Raw genomic sequence first — 23,091 nt, 5'->3', positions numbered from 1 at the left:
TGAAAACGAAAATGGCTTAATTGTCATTCAAGTGACATTACTTGGAGGTTTTTCTACCCATCCAAGTCTTATAACTACTACTTCTCTACTCCTTCAAGGACGACTAGGTTTGCTAGTCATCTAGCAACGTAGCAAAAATAATCAACCGTAAAAAAGAACTATTTAGTGCTAGCCAAGGTTCAAATTCTCAACCACACAATAACTAAGCATATACACAACCAACAAGCCATTACATGCTTCCTAACATTTCATGCACACATACATATATAATGCCACCTCACACACTCATACATACATACAAAAATAAAATAATAATTAAATATCCCACTACTGGCATACGTAAGACTTAAGCCCAAATCCTCTCAACAACACCCAACACACTCAATCATTTAAGCTATCATTGTTCCTTGTTATGATTAGCCCATTTAATTCCTTTAGGTGTATCCCTCATCCACAATTATCGTAATAAAATATTTATTCTTTATTAAATTTTCCTAGGTCTTACAATAAACAACTTCCATAGTTGGGGAAACTGGCCAAAAGGAAGTAATGCATCATTCATTACACTCATACTTAAGGTAGAAAATCCTCAAGAACTAAATGACTATATGCTTATATCTTCAGTGGGTAACATGTAGAAGATAATATAAAAAAATTTATCACATAGACTAAAGGAAGTCTTTCATAAGATTATAAATACAAAAAATAATATGTTTTCACAAAGGGTGGAAGACTTTTGGATAGTGTAGTTGTAGCAAATGAAGTGGTGGATGAAATTATAAGGAAAAGACAGAGCGAGATCATAATGAAAGTAGATTTGAGCAATCATCACTACCAGAAATTTTCATATTACATGAGATTTTTCTTGCAAATTTGTTAAAAATATTTGCAAGAAAAGATTTTTTTTTGCCATTTTTCCTAAGAATTTTAACTAGCAAGTAATTCCTTCGTGGATAATTATTTTGTACAAAATTATAAAATTCACAAGTATTTCCTACATGTTTTTTTTTTTTTGCAAAAAGTGTATTGTACAAAATATTTTCCAAAAAGATTGGTAGGAAATTCTTGCATTTTTTTCATAACAAAATTTATATGTATTTCTTATGAAATTTTTTTTAAACAAAATTGGTAGAAAATATGAGTTTTTTTTAGTAGTGCATATGATTTAGTCTATTGGGATTTTCTATATTACATGTTAGAAAGATTTGATTTTTTCTCTAAATGGATTAGATGGATTAAAGGTTGTTTAGAATCTGTCTTAATATCCATATTGGTTAATGGGATCCCAACATAAGAATTTAGTCCAACCAAAGGACTGAGAATAGGAGATCCACTAGCCTCATTCTTGTTTCTGATTATGGCAAAATGGTTAGTAGAACTAGTGAGGCAAGTAGTACATAAAAATAAGCTAAAAGGGATAAGGGTCGGGAAAATGAAACATAAGTGAACATGTTACATTTTGCTGATGATACTTTGTTTTTGTGTCAAGTTGAAACACACAATATTTTGGTTATCAAAAGCATTATCCGTTGTTTCAAATTTGCATTGGGGCTGAAGGTTGATTTCTACAGATCTAAGCTTGGGGGGATTGGGGTTGATCATTATACTTTAGATAGATTTTCAATTATGGTGAATTGTAACAAAATGATGAAACCATTCACATACCTATGAATGCCAGTGGGGGAGAGGGGTGGAATCATAGGAAATATCAGTTTTGGAATGTTATTACTCAAAAGAATTTAACAAAAGTTTATTTGGGGTTGGGACATAGTGGTAGAAAAATTGCATGGATAAGCTGGGAAAACTTATGCAATAGTAAGGAAGAGGGTGGGAAGGTGTGAGAGACTTAAAAGTGTTTAATCTAGCTTTATTAGGTAAAGGGAAATGGAGACTAGGCAAAGAAAAACATAGTTCGTGGAAGGATGTTTTTGAGCCTAAGTACGGATCTTGGAGAAGTTTAAACAACAATAATGAGACTAAATATGAATCCTTATGGTGGAGAGATCTTAGAAAAGTATATAAGAAGTGACAAAGAGGGAATTGGTTTGATAAAAACATTTCTTGGTGTAGAGGAAAAGGAAATCTTATTTAGTTTTAGGAAGATAGTTGGCTTAGCAAAGTTCCTATGTTATAAAAGTATCCCCGAATGTGTGCCAATTCCACTGCTAATGAGGCTAAATTAGGGGAGTTTGGAAGATGGAATGAGGAATCTTGGGAATGGAAATTACAATGGTGAAGAGATTGGTTTGAATAAGAGAAAGTTCATGTATCTAACTTGATGTATGAGCTAGGAAAGTGTACACTGGATAAGGGCAAAGAGGATGAATAAGAGAGGAAGGATAATGAAACTAATATTTTTACTAAGAAATTAGCATACAACAAAATTAGAATGGGGCAAGACGCTAATATTTTTGGACAATTTTGGAATATTAAAACTTTACCATTTGCTTTACAATTTCCATGGAAACTACTAATTAATAAAGTTGCAACTCGTGACAACTTGTCCAAAAGAGAGGTGGATGTGACAAGTTACGTGCATGTAATGCGTGGGAGGGGTGAGGAATAAAAGAAACACCTATTATTTGATTGTTCTATAGTAGGAAGCTTATAGAAGTTGTGCAAAAAAATGGGTTGGAATTGTCACAACACACCAAAATATGTGTTTTTTTAGTGTTTAAACCTTCTGTGTGTTTTTTAGTGTTCCAAATTAATATGTTCTTGATAAGAAAAAAGAACTATCAAATTTAATTTTAGTAAAGAACGTTTTTTATTTATATGAGCATGTCAAAGATGGGGAAGTACAACTATTTCAATAAGTTTATACATATAATAAATAAAACATAAGTTTTTAAGCGTATTATCAAATTTTATATAATATATTTAAAATAATAATTTAAGATATAAATTAATAGATGGTATTTTTTTATATATTTATCATTACTGATATATACATTACTGTAAATTTTAAATTTTATTTGTGTGTAATAGTTATATTTCTCATGGCAAATAAAAAATTTGAGAATAATTTTTTCTTAGCGGTAGTTAACAAGGTAATAGCTTTAGCGAACTTTTAGTTTTCGTTGTTTGTTTCCTTTCGATGTAAGCTTCCCACTAAAATAGACGACTAAGGTAAAACATAAAGTAGTTAATTTTGTAAGCTTTAAAACATAGAATCTTTAGATATATGAAAATAAATAAATAAGTAAAAGGTTAATAGAAATTAGGAATGCCAAACGCGTTTATTTAATCTAGCTCGTTAAAAATGGATTAGATTGAAGTTGTTTGTTTATAAGACTGAAAATCTTAACCTAATCCGTAGTGAAATTAGGTTGAGTAACTCCCAAAATTATAAAAAATTATATTGAAAACGACAACTCGTGAATGAATTATCCAAATAAACAAGAATATTAAAAATAAAAATTTACTGCTGGATTTATGTATAATAAATAAAATACAAATAAATTATGTCTGCAGTAAAAAAAAGCAACTCTTTAAATAGTTTAATTTAAAACTTGTAAGAAAATACATCTTATTTGGACATGTGAACTCAACCTACTCTGTCATTGTTCCATTGAGTTGGTTAATTGGGTTGAGTTAACATCTATTTAGAATTTCCCAAATTAGGTAATAATATCTGTTTCTTTGTTTAAATTTTTATACCGTTCAATAGTTACACTGTTTTTGTTTCGTTTAGATCAATTATCCTATTACACTTTTTTGCCTATTTCTCCTGTCTGTAATATATATTGTATAAAAATTATTTATAATCTCTTAAATTTGCAAGAAATATTATTTACAAATTAATGCACAACAATATTTTTTGAAGAAATTAGATTTACCTATAGTTATTTTCCAAAATTATTTATTGATGCACAACGACATTTCAACAACATTTGCCTATTATCTAGTATGAACTCATATTACCCTAGCCTGAAACTCTATACAAAGCTGAAAGTGCTTGATTTTTTGCTACAATAACTTCACCTAGGAGTTAGAAAAAGGGAAGAAAGAACAATGAAGATCACTAACGTAGAATAACACTTCTGAAAAAAACAGAGAATATGAAGGACATGGGCTTATAACTTTCTGCAGAATCTGCATATATATCATCCTACATAGCCTAGAAAACAATGAGGAAAAACCTATCTGCATTTGGATTGATGAAAGAAATGCATGAATATTATATTTCTCACTGTGTTCTTAATGTATCTGTTATAAGAAGATAGAGACATAATAGTCAACTTATTATTAACTTCTGAAAATTAAATAGTTGGTACAATGTTCGTTGGCATGGTTCACGAAGTTGCTTACACCTTGCAATAAAGAGATACTTGGTGAGTACTTTAGTGGATTCTCCTTGTTTTACAGATTTTGGTATTGTCAACTACCTCACATTAATTGCCCATTTATTCTTTATTGGATGCTCTTTTGTCTAGGATGTTATACTAGCCTTCATGTTAGGACCAATCCCACTAATAATAACACTCTCATGCATTTTCCAAGTCCTTGCATGCATGTGTACCATGTTAAATGCTGCTACAGTAGTGGTGGTAGCAATGAGTTTCACTATCTCTCAAAGTACTATCAGATAGGAGAAAATGAAATCTTGCTATCTCTGAAATCACATTTGTGATCTAAGTCTAATTCACATAAGAATTAACATCGATTCCTATTCAAAACTTTAAGAAAATAAGTGAATGAGCACATGGGGGAGGTAGTAAGATACTTATCTTATCTGGTTAACGTTTTGAAAAGTATGTTAGGGATGAAACAGTAGAGAAGCACATGGGAAATGTATTGAAGGGCACTCAAAACATCACACCAACTCCAAAATATATTAGGGTATATAATTTATATGAGGCAAGCCAAAAAGTTAGAGAATACAGTAAAGATAACAACCCCATAAACAAAGCAAGAGAAGAAAAAGGGAAGGGAGGGTGGTCCTACACTCCCCTCTTACAAGTATCACAAACAGGCTGTTAAAGGGAACCAAATAATGCAAAGTCTGATGGGTCACATGGTCTAGAAAGCAAACTGACACCACACATGCCCTTGCCTCCCAATTGCACATGCACATGCTCACTGTTCCCTAAGCCTCCTCCCACTACTAAATAACACCACCCTAATCCTTTTTTTCTTCTCTCTTATAATCACTTTTTTTTTTCTTTTCCATTAATCATGCAAAGAAAATCACACCCAAACTGTCATCAAAAGTTCTCACAACATCTCACAAATCAGAAACCCTTTTTGTCCTATCTAATATTATACACAACATTAACCGAAAAGTAAACTATTGTTAGCCACATTATTATATATGCACCATCTTCAGCATACATAATAACTCTTAATTTATGTCTTCAGCTCTTCTGGGTCAATCTCTTTTTCCTTATTTCTGAGTTGAAATTGGCTTTATTGGGAAGAGTCTATGGTACAATGAGGACGAGCTGCCAATAGGGTGCACTGCAAGTGCCTGTGGCATGTGATTAAGTGGTCATTGGTTAGACCACTTGCTTGCATGAATGAATGAACCACTGTTGGACCAACGTTCCTGAACCCTCTCCTCACCATGTCTTTGCTTATGCTCTCTGATTTTGAGGTCTTCACTGGGATCTTATGCCCAAACTTGTATTGTGTGGAGATGGGTTTATGATTCACAAACCCCCAAATGTACTTGTCAAATGATCCAAAGTCTTTCTTAATCTGCAACACCCCAATTTCAAAAACCTGATATTATTACCAGCTAAATGAACAGTAAACAGTAATTGTTAGCTAGTGTTAACAAACACCAACTAAAACTTTGTAATTTATGAAAAGATTGATGGGGAAACCACTGTGTGAATCAACTGGGTAGGGCCAGAATTAAAACTTGTAATCTGTTGGAAATTTCTTGTCATTAGGTACATTAAAGAGATAATAATAAGATGTAGCTGGAGAAGCCACCTTACCATTAATTAATACTCTTTAACTATTCTGTTGTTTCATTACAGAATATTCAGTTAAGCCAGCTCAAACTATAATTTTGAGGGACATAAGAAGAAAAGAAGAGAGACTAAGTTGAAAAGAGAGATGAAAAGTTACAGCTTTTGAGTTTCGTTACCTCTAAAATTTGGTTAGCATTATCTACTACTCCTCGGACTCTGCTTATGTCAATGCCATATTCAGAACTAATTGACATCATTTGCTTATCAGTTAAGTTGGCCACAGTTTCCGCGTCAAATTCTGAAAATGCAGCTCTGTCACATAATTTAAAAATATCAGTTTCTTCCATCCAAAAAAATTCATGAAAATTATGAATATGAATGTCTTTAAACAGAACTCAACCTAAAATCTTGGCGTTTCTTCAAAGTTGAGGTCCAATCAGATCCAACTTGAGCACCACTCAAGACTAAAAGCTCAAATAACATCCTGGATGGAGAATAGTGATTTTGTCAGTCATCATTGTCAGTTTCTGCATATTTCTGTGATGTGTTTGAGACAGAAAAAGAAAGAAGTGGTGGCTTACTTGTCATCGTGAACTGGAACTCCCCATTCCTCGTCGTGATAAGCAATATAGATGGGATCTATTCATCAAAAGACACATTTTTCAGTAATATGAATTTGAGTTAAAACTTAGTAGAAGAAAACTTTTGTTACATAATAGAAAATCCAATTCTAATGAAGAACAACATTCACTAGGAATTACCAGAATTGGGTGTAATAAAGCTGCATCTCTTCTCCTCCTCAGTTGGCTTTGAAGGATCAAGAGGAACAACTCTTTCAAACTTAGCAGACTTTGATCTTCCATAATGGGCAATCTTCATTTTCCTCTGGGCCTGCTGGAGTGCCATCTGTTCCCTCCTCACGGCAGCTATGCTTCCTGGGGAGTCAGTGATCAAAGAGGAGGAGTAGCTGAATGAAGCGTCTACAGAGGCTGGCGCACAGGACCCTTCCTTGAAGCTCTTGGACTTTTTTCTCTCCAAAGTCGGAGCTTTTGAGGAGCTTTTTGGGATGGCAATCTTTTCATAGCTAGTGTTGAGTCCATTGTTGTCACTGCCTCTCTTCACTGCAGGAAGCCTTGGTGACTTAGACTTTGGAGAAACTGGGGGTGTCAATGAGGTCTTGCTGGGAAGAGGTGGTGATGGTGGAGAAAGTGACTTTGGTGGCTGCACTTTCTTGATTGAATTCCTCCTTTCAAGGTTTGGGACACGGTTGCAAGTTGGTTGAAGGACCGGCCTTCCATTGATTCTAGCCACTGAAGAAGGCATCACAGTGGTGGTTGCAGCAGCAGCAGCAGCAGCAACAGCCTCTATGCCTACAGTAACTTTTGCCTTAGAGCTGCACATGTTGGTGCCTTTTGTTATGATATGAGTTCAGATTGAAAAAGGGTGTTTTGATGAAGAAACAGAGAAGATGAACCAGCAAAGCTACGAGGCAATGAGAATGGCAGAATGAGAGGAAATGAAGGGTGTGATGAGGAAGTGAATTAGGAGAAGGAAGAGAGGGTTATGGGTTTTTATAAAATGTGGGGAAGGTAGGGACAGGTTGAGGAGAAGTTGTAACATGGGGAGGTGGGGATCTGCCATACAACCTCTTGTGAGGGGCATTACTTTTTGCAAACTAAACCACGAGGGATGAGTGTGACACGCGCTTCTAACTTTTGCCACTTGGCAATTCTCAACATACTAATATGTTATTATTCATATTATCGAGTATATAACTGAATTATAAATCTATTTTACCAGATTGAGTTACGTTTAAAGTTTATGTATTGATATAGCTTAATATCAGAATTATAACTTATATAAGGTTAGAGAATCAAGGAAGCTTGTTGGAGGATTCGTTGGGTGGGATATTGTGCTGTGGCTGAATCATATGATGTATGTATGAACCATGTTAAAAATTTCTTACAGAGTGTTTTATGTATGCAGCATATGTGTGGCTTCCCATGGGACTTTTATCAGTGTTGGAGTGATGCATAAGAAAGGTCAAAATGCAAGGAAAAAGATCAATCATTGGGCCCATTCCTTTTATCTGTATGGAATCTGTCTTTTATTTATTTATTTTTTATGTTTATCTTCCTGTGAGTGTGAGAATGAGAGAGTGGAAACGGATTGGTAGAAAAAGTACATACATGATATCCGTTGTAAGCAACATTAGAAAGTGAGCATTGAGAGCGATGAAAGATTGTTGTTGGATTGAATAAAATGGTGGTGCTGTAGCACAAATATGAGAGATATATTGAGATCAAGTGAGAAACTCCTTTGTGAGACTTTGTTATGACACTCAACTCAGATCGTTTCTCTGGTTTTTTGTTCTTATATTCCCGGACACCAGATTAAAGGATTTTTTTTAGGGTAAACATAGTTTCATTTGCTTTTCACCAAAGTGGGATACTAATGATTATTTAAAAGAGAGAATTTTCTTTTCATGTTCTACAAAACAAACATGAAATAAATCCACTAAAGGCTCTTATGTGGGTTAGTTTCAATTTTATAACATCCTAAAAGAAAAACTATTTACTATTCCACCTTAGACATACGCATCACTACTTTGATTTACAAACCAAATTAAGAATAATGGATTAGGGTAAGAACTCTCCAACCTTTCACCACCTAATATTTTAATCTACCACTTAATATTTTAATCTATGTGACTTAGACCTGGAGGTGTCAATTTGTCCAATGATCCATGCGTCAGTCTTAGTCCACCTTTGAATAAGCCCACCCCTACATGAGAGGCCAGAAAAAAAAAGCTTCAATTTTCAAAGTTCCCTCTAAAGTGGGTTAGGGTTAGGGCTTATGTGCGCTTACCCGACTAAAATACTTCAATTAACTCTTAAAAATAATATCTTGAGTCTGAGTTAAAGATCGAGTCAAATCGTCTCGAGTCAAAGGCTAAGACGGGCAGACCAAACTGAAGGTCGAGATAGGTCATTTTGGACGGAAATTTGAAATAGGTCGTCATGGAGATGAGTTGTCTCAGACCAAGGATCGAGATGGGTCGGTCAGACCGAAGGTCGAGATAGGCCGGCCCGAACGAAAGGTCCAGATGGGGTGATCATGACCGAAGGTCAAGGCGGGTCAGTCTTGAAAGAAAGTCGAGATGTGTCGGCTAGAGTCGAAGGTTGAGATGGGACGACTTAGACCGAATATCAAGACGGGTCGACATGGGTCGAATGTGAAGGCATGTTCGGCCGGAGGTCAAGGCAGACCCCTACTCGAAGGTCAAGTTGGACAAGCTAAGGCGAAGGTCGAAATGAACTATTTTGAAAGAAAATTTGAAACAGACCGTCATTGATGGGTTGTCTCGGGCCGTTATTTAATAATTAATGTAATATAATATTTAAATATTTTACATCTTTAAGAATTTTGTGAACCAAAAATTGATTTATTTTTCTATCATATTACCCTTAAGAAGCAAATTATACAAGGATATGCTTTCACACAAGTGATTGGTATGTCTAGTAATGACCTTTCGACTTAACAATATCCCCACAAACCTTTCAATCCTTTGAAAGATTTGCTCCATAATTATCTTAGATGATATATCATGTTTTTTTTCTTGATATTTTTCTAACTTATTTAAGTCTATTTTTGTCACTCCTATTGTGGTCTATCTTGGTCATATCATTCTTCTAAATGAAGTAAAATCGAACCTAGAAGAGATTTAAACAATTATTGCATGCCTTAGTCCACTTTCCTCATTAGCTCTGAAAACAAGTCACAACATAAGAAGATAGGGTTGAACCGTGTTTTAAGATTTTTCAAAAACTTTTCACAATCTTTCATTTGATAAATACAAATAGACAAAGTTTAATATTGTTTCTCTTGAGAGATGCTTTCCAACTTAAGTTAGACGTAGATTGATAACATGAAATATAAAAGCTAAAAGATAGAATGACTTATGCAAAGTAGTTTGATACTAGTTTGTCTGAAACACAAATATTACATCCACTTCTTGATCTACGCAATCAAGCTTCGTTAAGATAGACTACCGCTAGAAGATACAAGTATTATATAAATGCAATTACTTTTTCCTAAACAACAATTATATTTTGGACACAACCACTTTTGGTTAACATAAGTAGTCTAGACATAACCATTTCTAGCTAAGCTACAAATATTGTATTGGCACAACGACTTTTGGCTAGGCACAAGTATTGTTTTGACCCAACCATTCCTAGCTAAACACTTTGATTACAAAGGGTGTAATCTATAAGATCACATGTTTCACTCACTAAAATAGATTGTCATCCTTAGACAAATACAATATAGTAACCACTCTTGTAATTGATTATAAACACAAACAATGTTCTTCTAAAAGATGATGTTCTGATGATGATTATACACAATATTTTTTTACTAGTAAGACTAATGTACAAAAACTATGTTTAGTTCTCAATCAATTGATGAGGTCCACTAAGCAGACTAATGCTGTGAACTTACAATATGAGTATTACTTAGGTTGTAGCCACTCCTAGTTAACCCCTTGAGCACTCTCTAGAAGTCAGTCCTAGCTCAATTAAGTATTATTTTCCATGTCCTTCTGACTCAACAAGAGTATTCTTTCGTCTTTTAGCCACTCCTAACTCAACTAACTATTCTTTTCCATGTCCCTTCTAACTCACAAGAGTATTCTTTCAACTCTTAGCCACTCATAACTCAACTAAGTATTCTTTTCCAAACTACTTTTGGCTCAATACAAATATTCACTAGGTGATAACCACTCTTAGTTGACTTCATTAAAGTATTTCACATGTCACTTAAGGCTTAAACATGAGTACTCTTTGAACAATAGCCACTCTTGGTTAATAACTAGTATGTTCTTTCTCTAACACTCACACCTAGCTAAGAAAAATAGGTTGTGTGAAGAGTGATCAAAGGATCACGTGTTTGCTCACTAAAGAGGTTGATCATTATAGATGCAAGTAGTAGCTTGAGCCTTCTCTACTAGTTTGCTAATTTGAACTACGGGTGAGAAAAATGAACTACATTGAACTGAACTATGTAAAGCTACAGTGAACTTAAAAGTTGTTTGCCTGAACTAAACTGAAAATTAGTCCAGATGAAGTAAACTGAACTATCTTTTGTTCTAACAAATTGAATCGAACTGAGCAATTTTTTAAATCCTTGAAAAAAGGAGAAAAATTAACTAAGTAGATAGCAAAGATTTGTCTCTACTCAAGAACATAAGTCCTCCCATAAACAACAAAATCAAAAAATTATTACATCATAAAATACACTACAAGAAAATCATTGAATTATAACCAATTTTAGTGACAAAAAATAATTATTCACTTTAGTGACCAATTTAGTTACCAATTTATAAACTAAAACATTATTAGTAAGTAAAATAGTTTCTATTATGAATTGATCTCTAAATTGGTTATTAGAATAATTTCTAGTATAAAATACAACTTAGTGACACATCTTCAAACTTAAAATATAAATTAAAAAATATATAAATTTTTCATATAAACTCACTCTGCTCAAATTTATCAAGTTCTTTAGTATCTTCATAAAAAAATATAGAGAAAGGTATTACTTTCAACCAATCTTGTGTGCATACAAGTATGAATATTTTTAGTACAAATTTGGGAAAACACAATTTTTCATTTATAATAATAATAATAGATTATTAAGTCTAATTATAATTTTTACTAATCTACATATATGATATTTAATTTTATAATACATAATTAATAATTGTATATACTTTCGAAAAGTTTTCTATAACTTTTAATCAATTTATCTTGTATTTTTTCCTTAAATTTATTTTCTTCCAATTGCATTTTTAATTGTTTCAATCTTGCTAAACATGCAAACGTGTTTCCATTTTATTATTTTTTAAATATTGGAAATATTTTTTACTTTAAAATAATAAAAAACCTTTTTTATTTTTTATTTGTGAATTGGTAGAAAATGAATAAAAGAAAAATAAGTAGTTTCAATTATTTGAGCAGTTAATTGTAATCTTAGAGATACAATTATTTAAAATTGAACTATAAAATGGTTCAGTTCAATTTTTACCTTAAATAATTCAATTATTTTAGTTTAATGTAGTATAGTTGATTAATAGGTTAGTGTAATTCAGCTAATTTTACTCACTTTTAATTTGAATATTGTAGTGTTCTTCTATGAGTAGCGTTTCAACACTTTACAACATGGTCTCTTGTCTTTCTTCTTCTTTCTTGATTTGCTTTATATAGGTTTAGAAGAAAGTATCCTTTGTAAATTTATTTTTTGTTATTGAGCATATTTATCTTTTAGGAGTGCATGTCTTTGTTTGACTAGTTCGATAATGATGGATGCATTTAATGCACTTCATGCAACTTTAATTTCCCTCCTTCTTTATTCAACAGCTAGGTTAGCTAGCGATACTTGGCTTCCTTGGTAGTAGAACGTTTTGCAACAATGCATGGCAAAAGTGCACACCAAATAGGATGGATAATTGAGCTAGAACTTGAATAGTACTTGTGTTAGATGTTGTTGAAGAAAGTAGCTTCAATTTTTTATTCGAGAGATCTTCTAATGTATTTTTTTTCTTTACTAATAAATCTCTTTAGTTAGAAAGGAAGAACTAGACATTGCCTATAACGTAGAATGAGCATCTATATGTTTTCATTTAGTATGATGCTAGCTTACTTCTATGTGATTATTGTTTAGAGACATTTGTATTATTTAAAGTAAACTAAAATTGCTCTGTGTTGTTGTTTATTTAAAACATCTTCTTTCCGTGAAGCATGATTATGTTTTATACATGTTGTTTTTTAGTACCTAATTTAAATCGTAGGGTGCTAGAATTTTTGTCCAAAAAAAATTCTTTGAAAGCTTAAAGGCATTTTTTCACAAGAGCGGTAAGTATTGTCAGCAACATGCCAACCTTTCATTTTCAAAGAGAACTTCTTTATATAGATCTGAGAAATAAAGAGTTATTGCAAAACCTTTCTAAGTCATTGTGAAGTTAACGAGTCTTTGATCTTTGTTGGCTTCGTCTGACCATGTTTAAGCACGTAGATGAATCTAAATACTCTTCAAGTAACATTAAATGCATGTGGCTTCTATGTGCAACATGCAAGGCATGGCATACTAACTTATTTTCTCTTTGGCGTAACGTGCAAGGCTTGACATAGTTAGTTGACTCTCTAACACTAACATTTTGCCCTTTTAGAAAATATGTGTGTGTGAATCGACATTAAGTAAAATATTAAAGGATCTCAATGATGACAAATCATTTTCAAATCTTGTCAAGAGAAACAACGTGATAAAGATTCCTTGCACAGAGAATAATCATTTATAAGTCTTCAATAAGTACCATTGTTGGTATCCATGATAACATTGTCATTGAAGCATTCAAATTAATACTAGTTATAACAACTTCAGTATTATTAAGAAAGTAGCCAAAAATATTAGTATAGATAAAGATAAGCCAAAGTCGTCTCCCAACGAACACAAAATTGATTTCTAACAAATTAGTTCTTATAAAATCTATGCAAAAGGGTTTGTCAAATAAAATAAAAATAATAAAAGACCATAAAGATAAATAAAATACATAAAAGATTAAATAACAAAATAATAAATGATAGAAAGAAATAAAATAGAAAAAGATAAAAAGTGATTAAAATAATAATAAAGAAAATATGTTTGTTTTTTAAAAATATGATTCATCATTGGTTTTCTAAATGTTATTGCTATTGAATTTTTGTCTAAGATTTCAAGTCAATCTATGTAACTTCCCAATTAATTTAGTGGTATCCTCACTTCTAACCAAAGTAACTTCTCTGTCAAAAGCAAAAACTTTTTAGATAATCATAACAAATTTAACAAAAAGTAACATCTCGATAAATATTACTATATCTAATCATGTTTATTCTTTTACCTCTTATATCAAGTAAAAATCCAATTAACCAAAGTGACTTCATGGTTCATTCTAATTAAAGTTTTCACCTTTAATTGAAGTAACTTCTCAATTATTGACAAAAACCCATTCAATCATATGAAAGTTTCTAACTTTTAACAAAGTAACTTCTGAATTAAAATTAAAAACCCTTTGACCCTATGATTGTTAACTTATGTAGATTTAACATTGTGCTAACTTGCTACAATATAAAAATCATCACTTTTACTTGATTAATAAACAAAAGACTTAAATAAACATAAATCAAAACAAGAATTAAAAAAAGAAACAAATTTATTCAACCTAACTTGGGAATCCAGTTAAGAAATTGCAACAGAATAAACCCAAGAGGCTTAGCACTCCATTAATGGTAAAAATAACATAAAAATAGGAGAAAATATAGGGGAGACACTAGTGCAAAAATCACTTTTTATGACAGTTATAATCCATCGGGCATAATATGTGACGTGATGCCATAATTGTAAATATTGTAAGACTTTCTATACCAGTTATCTAGAACCAACATAGAAAGTGGGGGTGGTGACAAATTCATAATAAAGTACAATTTTTTTATACCAGTTAAACATAGAACTAGTATAGAAAGTGATGTGGTGACACTTTTGTAATAAACCAGGTTACACAGAAACCTTTTCTCACTTTCCAAATCCTAGCAACCACACATATTCTTGCATTCTCCAAAGATGTCAAGCGTTTATGTGTGTGTGTCCATGCTCTGTATGTTCATGCGTGTGTCTAAATATGTGTGTGTCTGTGTGTATGCCCAAATAGTAAGATACCAACATAAACATAGTAGTATCTAAATCAAATCATTAATGAGTCATATGCATACAGTTGTAATAATTTCATAATCCAAACTCCTATTTATCCCATAAACCATAAATCAACACATGAATCTAGGTATCAAAATACACACACAAGGAATATCAATTTACGCATTATTCAAAAAACTCATATTAAGTACATCCTACCACATTTTAACACTTAACTCATTCTAAGCTACTCGGGTATGAAAACCTTAGTTTCATAGATCAAGGTACGTTTAAGACATCCATGTGCTTTAGGTGTGTAATGATAGAACAATTGGCCTTGGAAAAAGGGTTGAATAGAGCCTTAGGCTTTTTTTCGCATAGCACTAGACTAGATTTTCTAGCAAATGTTAATCAAGCAAACATAAAATTTTATGCTAATCCATCCCAACTCACATATTACGTCCAATTATCGGTGAGCACCTTACATAAGAGGTTCTAGTAATCAACCAAAGATTAAAAATAATATATAAATCTTTGCAGGTTACAACTAGTAGACAAGTCTCTCCGGGTTACCCCTTCTTAACCTCCCTTGCCCCTTCTTAACATCCCTTGATACTGAGAACTCTTAAGAATAATGAAACACACTCTCATAGAGAGTACAATTTAAGCTCACTCTGAAAATTTTGTTACGTGGGAAGAATTTAGAAAATTTTCTCACAACCCAATAAAATGAACAGAAGTAGTACAAGGCTTAGAAAAATATATCAATGTTGTGTTCTTAATTCAACTTGATCTCTTTATATAATTTCTTATAATTTCGTGGTTACTTGTATACAAGGTAAAAATTTGATCTTGCATTGTCTTTGTGTGAAGACTACAAGTTGTATCTCTACTTTTATGATTGTGAACTCTTGCTTTTGAATGTTCTTATATCTAAACCTATTAAAATTTAGCCTATAACATATAAGCATAAGCATATAAGATCATTTGTTTATTAAAAAACTTATCATAGAGAAGTTGAGTCATAAAAACAATTTGAATATCAATAGCATAGAATAGCATAGCCAATTCAATGTAACTTAATCTCTAATAATTATGGCTTAATTAGATTTTATAGAGTCACTTTATGATCTATTACACAAAGTCTTCTGGATTGTCTACTGAAACATTAGACAAGGTCAAAAGATTTTCTGATCAAAGGAAAATATAACTTATGTGAAATCTTTTAACTACAACAAAACGTGTGTTAGTAGGTTCATATATAAGAGTCCATAACACTTAGAGTGCTTGTTATTATCAAAACTATTTAAAGACTTATATGGAATAGACTATCTTCTAAAGTTCATAGGATTAGATGGTTCAGTCTTCATATTCAATAACCTCTTCAATTTTTCACCACTTTGGGTCTTAATGTATGTCATATACAGAATAAAAAAGTATTGATATCTTTGCTAATTCATAGGTTCATATACTTAAATATACAACACATAAACTACATCAATATATTGTCCTAAGTATGTGACTTAAACAATCAAGTCCAATGTACCAACATTAGTTCAATAAAATTTATCATATAAAATTTTTATATTCATGTACATGCCATATATTATTAATTACAATCACTCACATGTAATGTAATTACATTCATCATACTACTCAACTTATTTACATCACACAAGTTTCAATTTCCTTATAAAAGAGAAAGAAAATGCATGATAGAATCAATTTAATTCACTAATATTCAAAGAAAAATAATTGAGGAAGTAAATGAAAACACATACTGAAAGTATGTATTTCACATATCACTTAGCTCATACATGTATTAAAATCATTTTGTTGAAGTAATTAAGTTATTTATTTCATTAAATCTCCAACTTGTTCTTTCTTGAAATTCGTTAACCTTGTGTTTAGATGAGGGATTTCAACAATTCTAAAAAATTGAAATACATAGTTTTTGAATTACTTATAATTGAATTCTATTCATTTCTTAAATAATTTTTTGGATGGAGTAACTAAAATATCATAAATTTCAATTTTGTTTGAATTAAGTAATTTAATTTATATTTTAAGGCACGTTAACCTCTATCCTTAAGCTCGAGTTAATATAGCTCGACCTTCAATCTTGGATCACTCATCTCGACTTTTGATTTGAGTCGACTCTAGAAGATTCAACTTAGGTCGGCTAGGCTCGACCTTTAGCCTGGGTTGACTCATCTTGACCTTCAACTAGGGTCGATTGATTTGGCTTACTTAACTAGACCTTGAACGCGAGCCAACTCTACTCGAATTTCAACACAAGCCAACACAACTCGACCTTCAGCTTGGATCGATATGACTCGACCTTCAGCCTGAACCATCTTATCTTGACTTTTGGCCTTAGCCAACTCGGCTCGACATTCGGCACAACTAAACTATGCTTGTCATTTGTCTTGGGCCAACTCTTCTCGACCTTTGGTCAAGGCCGGCTTCGCTCGACCTTTAACCCGGATCAGCTCTGCTTAACATTCAGCATGGGCGGGCTCAACCATTGACCCGAGTTGACTCAGCTCGACCTTCAGTCTGAGCTAGCTCGACTTGACCATCAGTACGGGCCAACAAGGCTTGGCCATTGGCCTAATTCGACTATATTCGACCATTGGTGTCGAATCGGCTTGACCATCGGCCTTGTTGACTTGGCTCCACCTTTGGCCCGGGCTGACTCGGCTCGACCATCGTTGACGGATCGACTATTCCATCAACCTGTCCTAATTGGCTTGACCTTCTCCCAGTGCCGAGTTGGCTCTACCCTCAGCCTAGGTCAACTCGACTCGAACTTCGGCCCAGGCTAACTCAATTCGACCTTCAGCTCGGACCGTCTCGGCTCAACCTTTGGCTCGAGTCGACTCGATTCGAACTTCGGCTCGAGCTTACTTGACATTTGACCCAAAACGATTTAGTTGGAGCCTTCACCTCGGGTAGACTCGGCTGAGCCTTCATCCTAAGACGACTCGACTCGACCTTCGTGTGTAGAGTGATAATAAAGTGAAAAGTAGTGGAATTTCAAATTTCTTATACTTTTAAGGGGTGTTTGAAATTCTTCTATTTTATTCATTTGAAATATCTTCTGAAATTTCTTAAATTTAAATTTATTTCTAATTACTTTATCAAAAAAAAATCATTTTAATGTAAAAAAATTTAAATTATTTACACAAATGAATTATCATTCTAAACACAACATAACTAAATTTAATCATCATTGAACGAATTTCGTAGAACCACTAGTTCAATACTCAACACTATAATAATCCAAACAAAGCTATCATTTAGTTTCTAAATTTATACATGCATGAACTTATCAATCCATTTTATTTTCAATTTAAACCTAAACATAGCCCATCATTAATCTGTATATCCATTTTGTTTCCAAAACAAACCCAACATGAAATACACATCAAGGATAACTTTCTTACTTGATAGCTAGTTATAGTTCTAGAAATTACTATAAGAGAATAAGATAGCACCAAAATATTAGAAATCTAGTGCAAATTAATAAAATAATTCTAAATTTTAGTATAAATATCTAAACTAGTTAATAGAATCACTTTTTTGTAACTAAAAAAACTAACATAAAGTACAAACTCTAAAATAAAAAAGAATTTGAGAAATATTTTATTGTAAAATTAAACTTAATCTAAATTTTGATTCATTTAGGTAAAGTGTTTTATACTTTGTTGCTTTTATGAACAATATGGTCTATTGTTGAGAAAAAAAAAAATGAGAAACGGAAATGGAAACGTAAAGAGATAAGTGGGAGATAGAATAAAGAAGGTCAAGTTTAAGAAAAAGTAAGAAAAATAAAGCACTTGGGGAACTTAAGGCACGGGGCTTATATATATATATATATATATATATATATATATATATATATATATATATATATATATATATATATATATATATATATATATATATATATATATATATATATATATATTTAATTTTAAATGAAATTTTTGAGAATTCAAAAGATAAATCAAAAACACGTTCAAAATTCATTATTGGAACAAAAAATTTTGCTCCATAAAAAATAGCTCGAGTTTGCTTTTCGGATTTTTTTTTTCCACTTGGATTTATTACTGAAAAATTTCTACATCCTATCTCCTTCGGTGGAAAAAAAGATTAGCTATAATATATTTTCTTAAGAAATGTATAGCTGTTATATCAATGTAAAAATTAAATTATCTAAACTAAAAATTTGAAATTTAAATTAATTTATAAAAACATTTGAAAATACGCAAAGTTTAAATGAAACCAATTTAAATAACAAACATACTACACTCTTAAGAAAAAAAAATCCTTTTACAAACACAAACGTTGATTATCAATGTATATTAATCATATAGTTTAGATTCATAGTAATTCTAATGGCCGATATTTAAATACGTGCTAATCATATAAACCATACATAAATATAATAAGATTTAAAAGATAATAATTAATTATTATATAACTACTGAATAAAGTATACACATTCATATTTTAATGAAATGACACCTAATGTATTTCTGATTTTGTTTCTTAAAATAAGCATGCATTCTCTTATTTTGTATTGTACATAAATACATGTGATGTGGAAATAAGAGAATCTGAAACATCAATTTTACACTCCTTTCATTTTTGCTTGTCACTTTTCAGCTCAATAATTGGAATTTGGAAGAAAGGTATAGTTCAAGTTTTTGCACATTATCTTTTTATTCCAAAACATCAAGCGATTTTCACTCGACAACTAAGTGTTGTATTGACATTAAAGTCAAGGTTTGGTATTAGTCACTCTTTCGTGGACAAAATCAGAACATGAATTTCTTTTCTTCTTTTTTCTAGTATGGTAGCGGAAACGTGGAGACATCATATTTTCGCACTAAAAGGTATAGAAACCAAGTGAATTTAATACAAACTAATAAGTCCAATAAATTTTATTTAGAACAAATTATTAATGACTCTTGAAATCATATTAAGTAAGTGAAATTTAAGTTTAAGATAAACTCTTATTTATATACTAAAAGTTAATGTAAGATCTCTACCATTTTCATACCTAAATGTAAAATATATGAGTATTTAGGTGAAATGTAAAAAGTAAATAATTTAAGTATTTAGGTGGAGTGATTTGATTTATAAATTATAAAAATTTATTTTAACATGTAAATATAAGTTGTAATTAAGTTTAATTATTAATTTGGTCTCAAATTGGAGAGGACACAATTAGACCGTTTAAAAAAATAGAAAACTAAATTTAATCAAAAATTTAAATAAAAGGAACAAATTAAAAAATTTCAAAACATTGAACCTTTTTTAAACAATTGGAGGACCAATCTGAACCTTTTTAACAAATTGGAGGAGTAAATTAAATCAAAAAATAATAAGGTGACCAAAATGAACTAAATTAAGAAATTAGATGACTAAATCACTAATTAAGCCTTAAATCTTCTATATTATTATAATTTCTATGAAAGTCTTCTTAAAATTTATAATATTAGATAGATACATCAAGACTTTATTAAAAGATTGTATCATTAATATGAAAAGAAGTAATAAGAGATGATGTTTGATTCATTTTTATTATTAAAATGTTTATTAATATTTTCATATATCTAAAATTATTTTTTTTTCATTATTACTAACTGTCACATGTTACTAACAATGTCATGTGACACAATTTTAACCTAACAAGTGGACAAGAAAAACTTAAATAACTCTAAAAAAAATTTAAAAAAAAAACTACAAACCGATATGTGACATGACTTTAACGTCATTAGTACAAATTTAATATAAATGATCTAATTGAATCATTTTTTTTAGATAGAACTTAATTGAAACAAAAAAGAAGCAACCTTCTTGGATTATTCCAACAAAAATTGGGATATATGATGCACCGATACTTCAATTTGGGTTACGTATCCGTGTTCGATACTTTACGATACTTTATTCATACTTATCAATGAAATATCTAATTTATGAAGTCGTAATACACTATAAGAAAATCTTTGAATAATGATAAATTTTAGTGACAAAATAATTAATCACTGTAATGACCAATTTATAAACTGAACATTATTGGTAACTAAAATAGTTCAAAAAATTATAATTGCTGTCTAAATTGATAACTAAAATATTTTATATTATAAATTGGTTACTAAATTGGTCAATAACATTAATTATCAAGGTTTTAATTTGGATTCACACAATAACAATCATATATTTATTACATTTTTAAGAATTGTTGTACACTTTTCAATAATTATGTTAATAATAATTGTGACGAGAATTAATAATAGTGTTAATAATAATCGTTGTAAACTTCCATAATCATTACAATAACTATTATGATGAACTTCAAGGTTATAACAATTATTTATTTTATAAAGTCAAACCGTTATTATAATTTCTTTATTTTAATTTTACCCTTAATTATTATTTTAAAAATTAATTATTTTATAAATAATTTATCTTTAACCGTTATTTTAAAATTACAATTATTTGTTTTATGAAAATTAAAAAATATAAACATGAACGTGTGTGTTTTCACTGGTTTAACTATAATAAATATAAAGATTTGATAGATTTCATGTTCTCAAAATAAGGTCATCCAAACAATATGCTTCCCTTCTTAAAGCCCTGCAAATTTTGTAAGGTCCTACCTATTTAGGTGCTAATTTGTCATCTCTTGTTGCTTGCATTTCTAAAAGTGGTCCAAGATTGATTCACCTCCTCACAATAGATGCTAAAATGTGCTATATAGTCAATAAGTACGAAGACTTAGGCTAGAACATTTAGTGTTTTATCTTCTTTTTCATCATCATCCGTATTTAACCTAATGTTTGGTTCTTCCATCTCATACCTATAATCTCCTATTTATTGTTTTGATTATTATGTTTATTATCAAAGATATTCCTTACTTCTCTAATAATACGATGATTTCATATGTTTGGTTAGCGTGCTTTAATGACATTATTTGGTTTAACTATTATATGACTGATAAAATATTTTATAAATCTAGTTTTTTTTTTTCTTTTAAGTATATCTAAACTGAATATATTTATTGTTTGATATCATTACTACTTAAGAACTTATTTATAATTGAATATATTTTTTCAAACTTAATCTTATGATCAACCTGAAAACCTGTCAATGCACATCAATATATGAGAGTAAGTATTGACTTTATCCTCAATTATTTCTTATATTATTCATCAAAACTTGTTACTAAGTTGAGGGTTCAAAAGTTTTCTACCATGAATTTCTCTTAGGTCTTCGATATCAAGTTGGAGTTTGGTTACAATAAATCCATAAAAATTTCACAACCCAAAACATTCCTTCTCACACCTCGAAAAGGTCATGTTCTACCTTCCCGAAGTAACACGTTTTATAATTTTTAATCAACATTTAGCACAATCTATTTTGTGATTATTTTTCTGATTAGGGTCTAACCTATTTTCTAATGGAATTCTCCAAAAGTGAAAATCATTGGCATGTGTTAGAATCCTACAAGGTGACAGAATTAGACGCTTAACCAAACTTGATTTTAATTCATCAACCTCTAATGACAAACATTGGTGGGAATAGATACATGCTCGTGTTCTATATATGCCTCGTTTTCCAATTTCTTAGAAGGGATCGACATAATTAAGTTTGAATCGGTATGATAAATTGATTAATTTGAATTAGGCTGAAAAGATTATCGGTTTTCGTTTTAAAATTACTATTCAATATCACATTAGTTTTAGATTTGAATATATAAAGTCAAACCCAAAATGATTCATATTATTATAGGATTTATTTTTTCAATTTTATTGAAGCCCTAACCGCTTTAGGGTTTCTCTTTTTCCCTTTTTGTATAGATTGATTATTCATTCAATCAGTAATCTAGGGTTTCTTTGTAATCCCTTTCCCTTTTCCTATAAAATCCTCTGGGTTTTCCCTTTAAGTATTATAAAGAACAACAGAAATACATTGTTTTTCTTACCTCTTTACACGCTACTTCTCTCACAAGAGCTTTGCTCTACATCACGCTCCAGATCTGTTGCATCCCTCTACTGTTGTTGTCTTCATCTTCTCTAAGCTCTCTCTTTCTCGCATTCTCTGCCATGACTGTCACTCTCTCTCACGTAGATATGAGACGGAAAGTGGTTGTGGTACTCGATTATGGTACCAGAGCAGGTTTTTAACCTGCATGCTTTTGCAAATTTCCTTCTTTCCATCAAGAACGTGATTCTAGGCATCTTTCTTGAAGAATCATGGATGGAAAATCTGAAACAAAGCCAGAATACACCAACCAAAAGGCCAACAACTTTGATCTTAATCAATCTCTCATACCCATCAGTCCCTACTACCTGCATCCTGGAGAAAATCTAGATTTTGTTCTAGTTTCTAACATTCTAAATGATACTAACTATGTTTCTTGGAGCAGGAA

General features: G+C 31.1%; 1 protein-coding gene across 1 annotated transcript; it reads right to left on the bottom strand.

Annotated features, from left to right (window-relative positions):
- Positions 1-4,816: 4,816 nt before the first annotated feature.
- Positions 4,817-7,504, bottom strand: LOC114162847. Its single transcript, XM_028046829.1, has 5 exons — positions 6,683-7,504; positions 6,503-6,560; positions 6,322-6,405; positions 6,098-6,233; positions 4,817-5,700 (listed from the first exon to the last, which is right to left on the bottom strand). Exons 1-5 carry the CDS (start codon positions 7,320-7,322, stop codon positions 5,410-5,412), a joined length of 1,209 nt encoding a protein of 402 aa, XP_027902630.1. The 5' UTR covers positions 7,323-7,504; the 3' UTR covers positions 4,817-5,409.
- Between the last annotated feature and the right edge of the window lie 15,587 nt (positions 7,505-23,091).

The sequence above is a fragment of the Vigna unguiculata genome, chromosome 1, assembly GCF_004118075.2.
Source record: "Vigna unguiculata cultivar IT97K-499-35 chromosome 1, ASM411807v1, whole genome shotgun sequence".
In the NCBI taxonomy this organism is placed as follows: domain Eukaryota; kingdom Viridiplantae; phylum Streptophyta; class Magnoliopsida; order Fabales; family Fabaceae; genus Vigna; species Vigna unguiculata.
The sequence above is the reverse complement of the archived record's forward strand: the minus strand, read 5'-3'. Positions and strand labels throughout refer to the sequence as shown.

Coding starts and splice junctions, on each gene's coding strand:
- LOC114162847 (XM_028046829.1), bottom strand. CDS start 7,322: ATGTGCAGCTCTAAGGCAAAAGTTACTGTAGGCATAGAGGCTGTTGCT. Junction 6,234..6,321: donor AAGAAACGCCAAGATTTTAG/GTTGAGTTCTGT, acceptor ATTATGTGACAG/AGCTGCATTTTCAGAATTTG. Junction 5,701..6,097: donor ATGCTAACCAAATTTTAGAG/GTAACGAAACTC, acceptor GGGGTGTTGCAG/ATTAAGAAAGACTTTGGATC.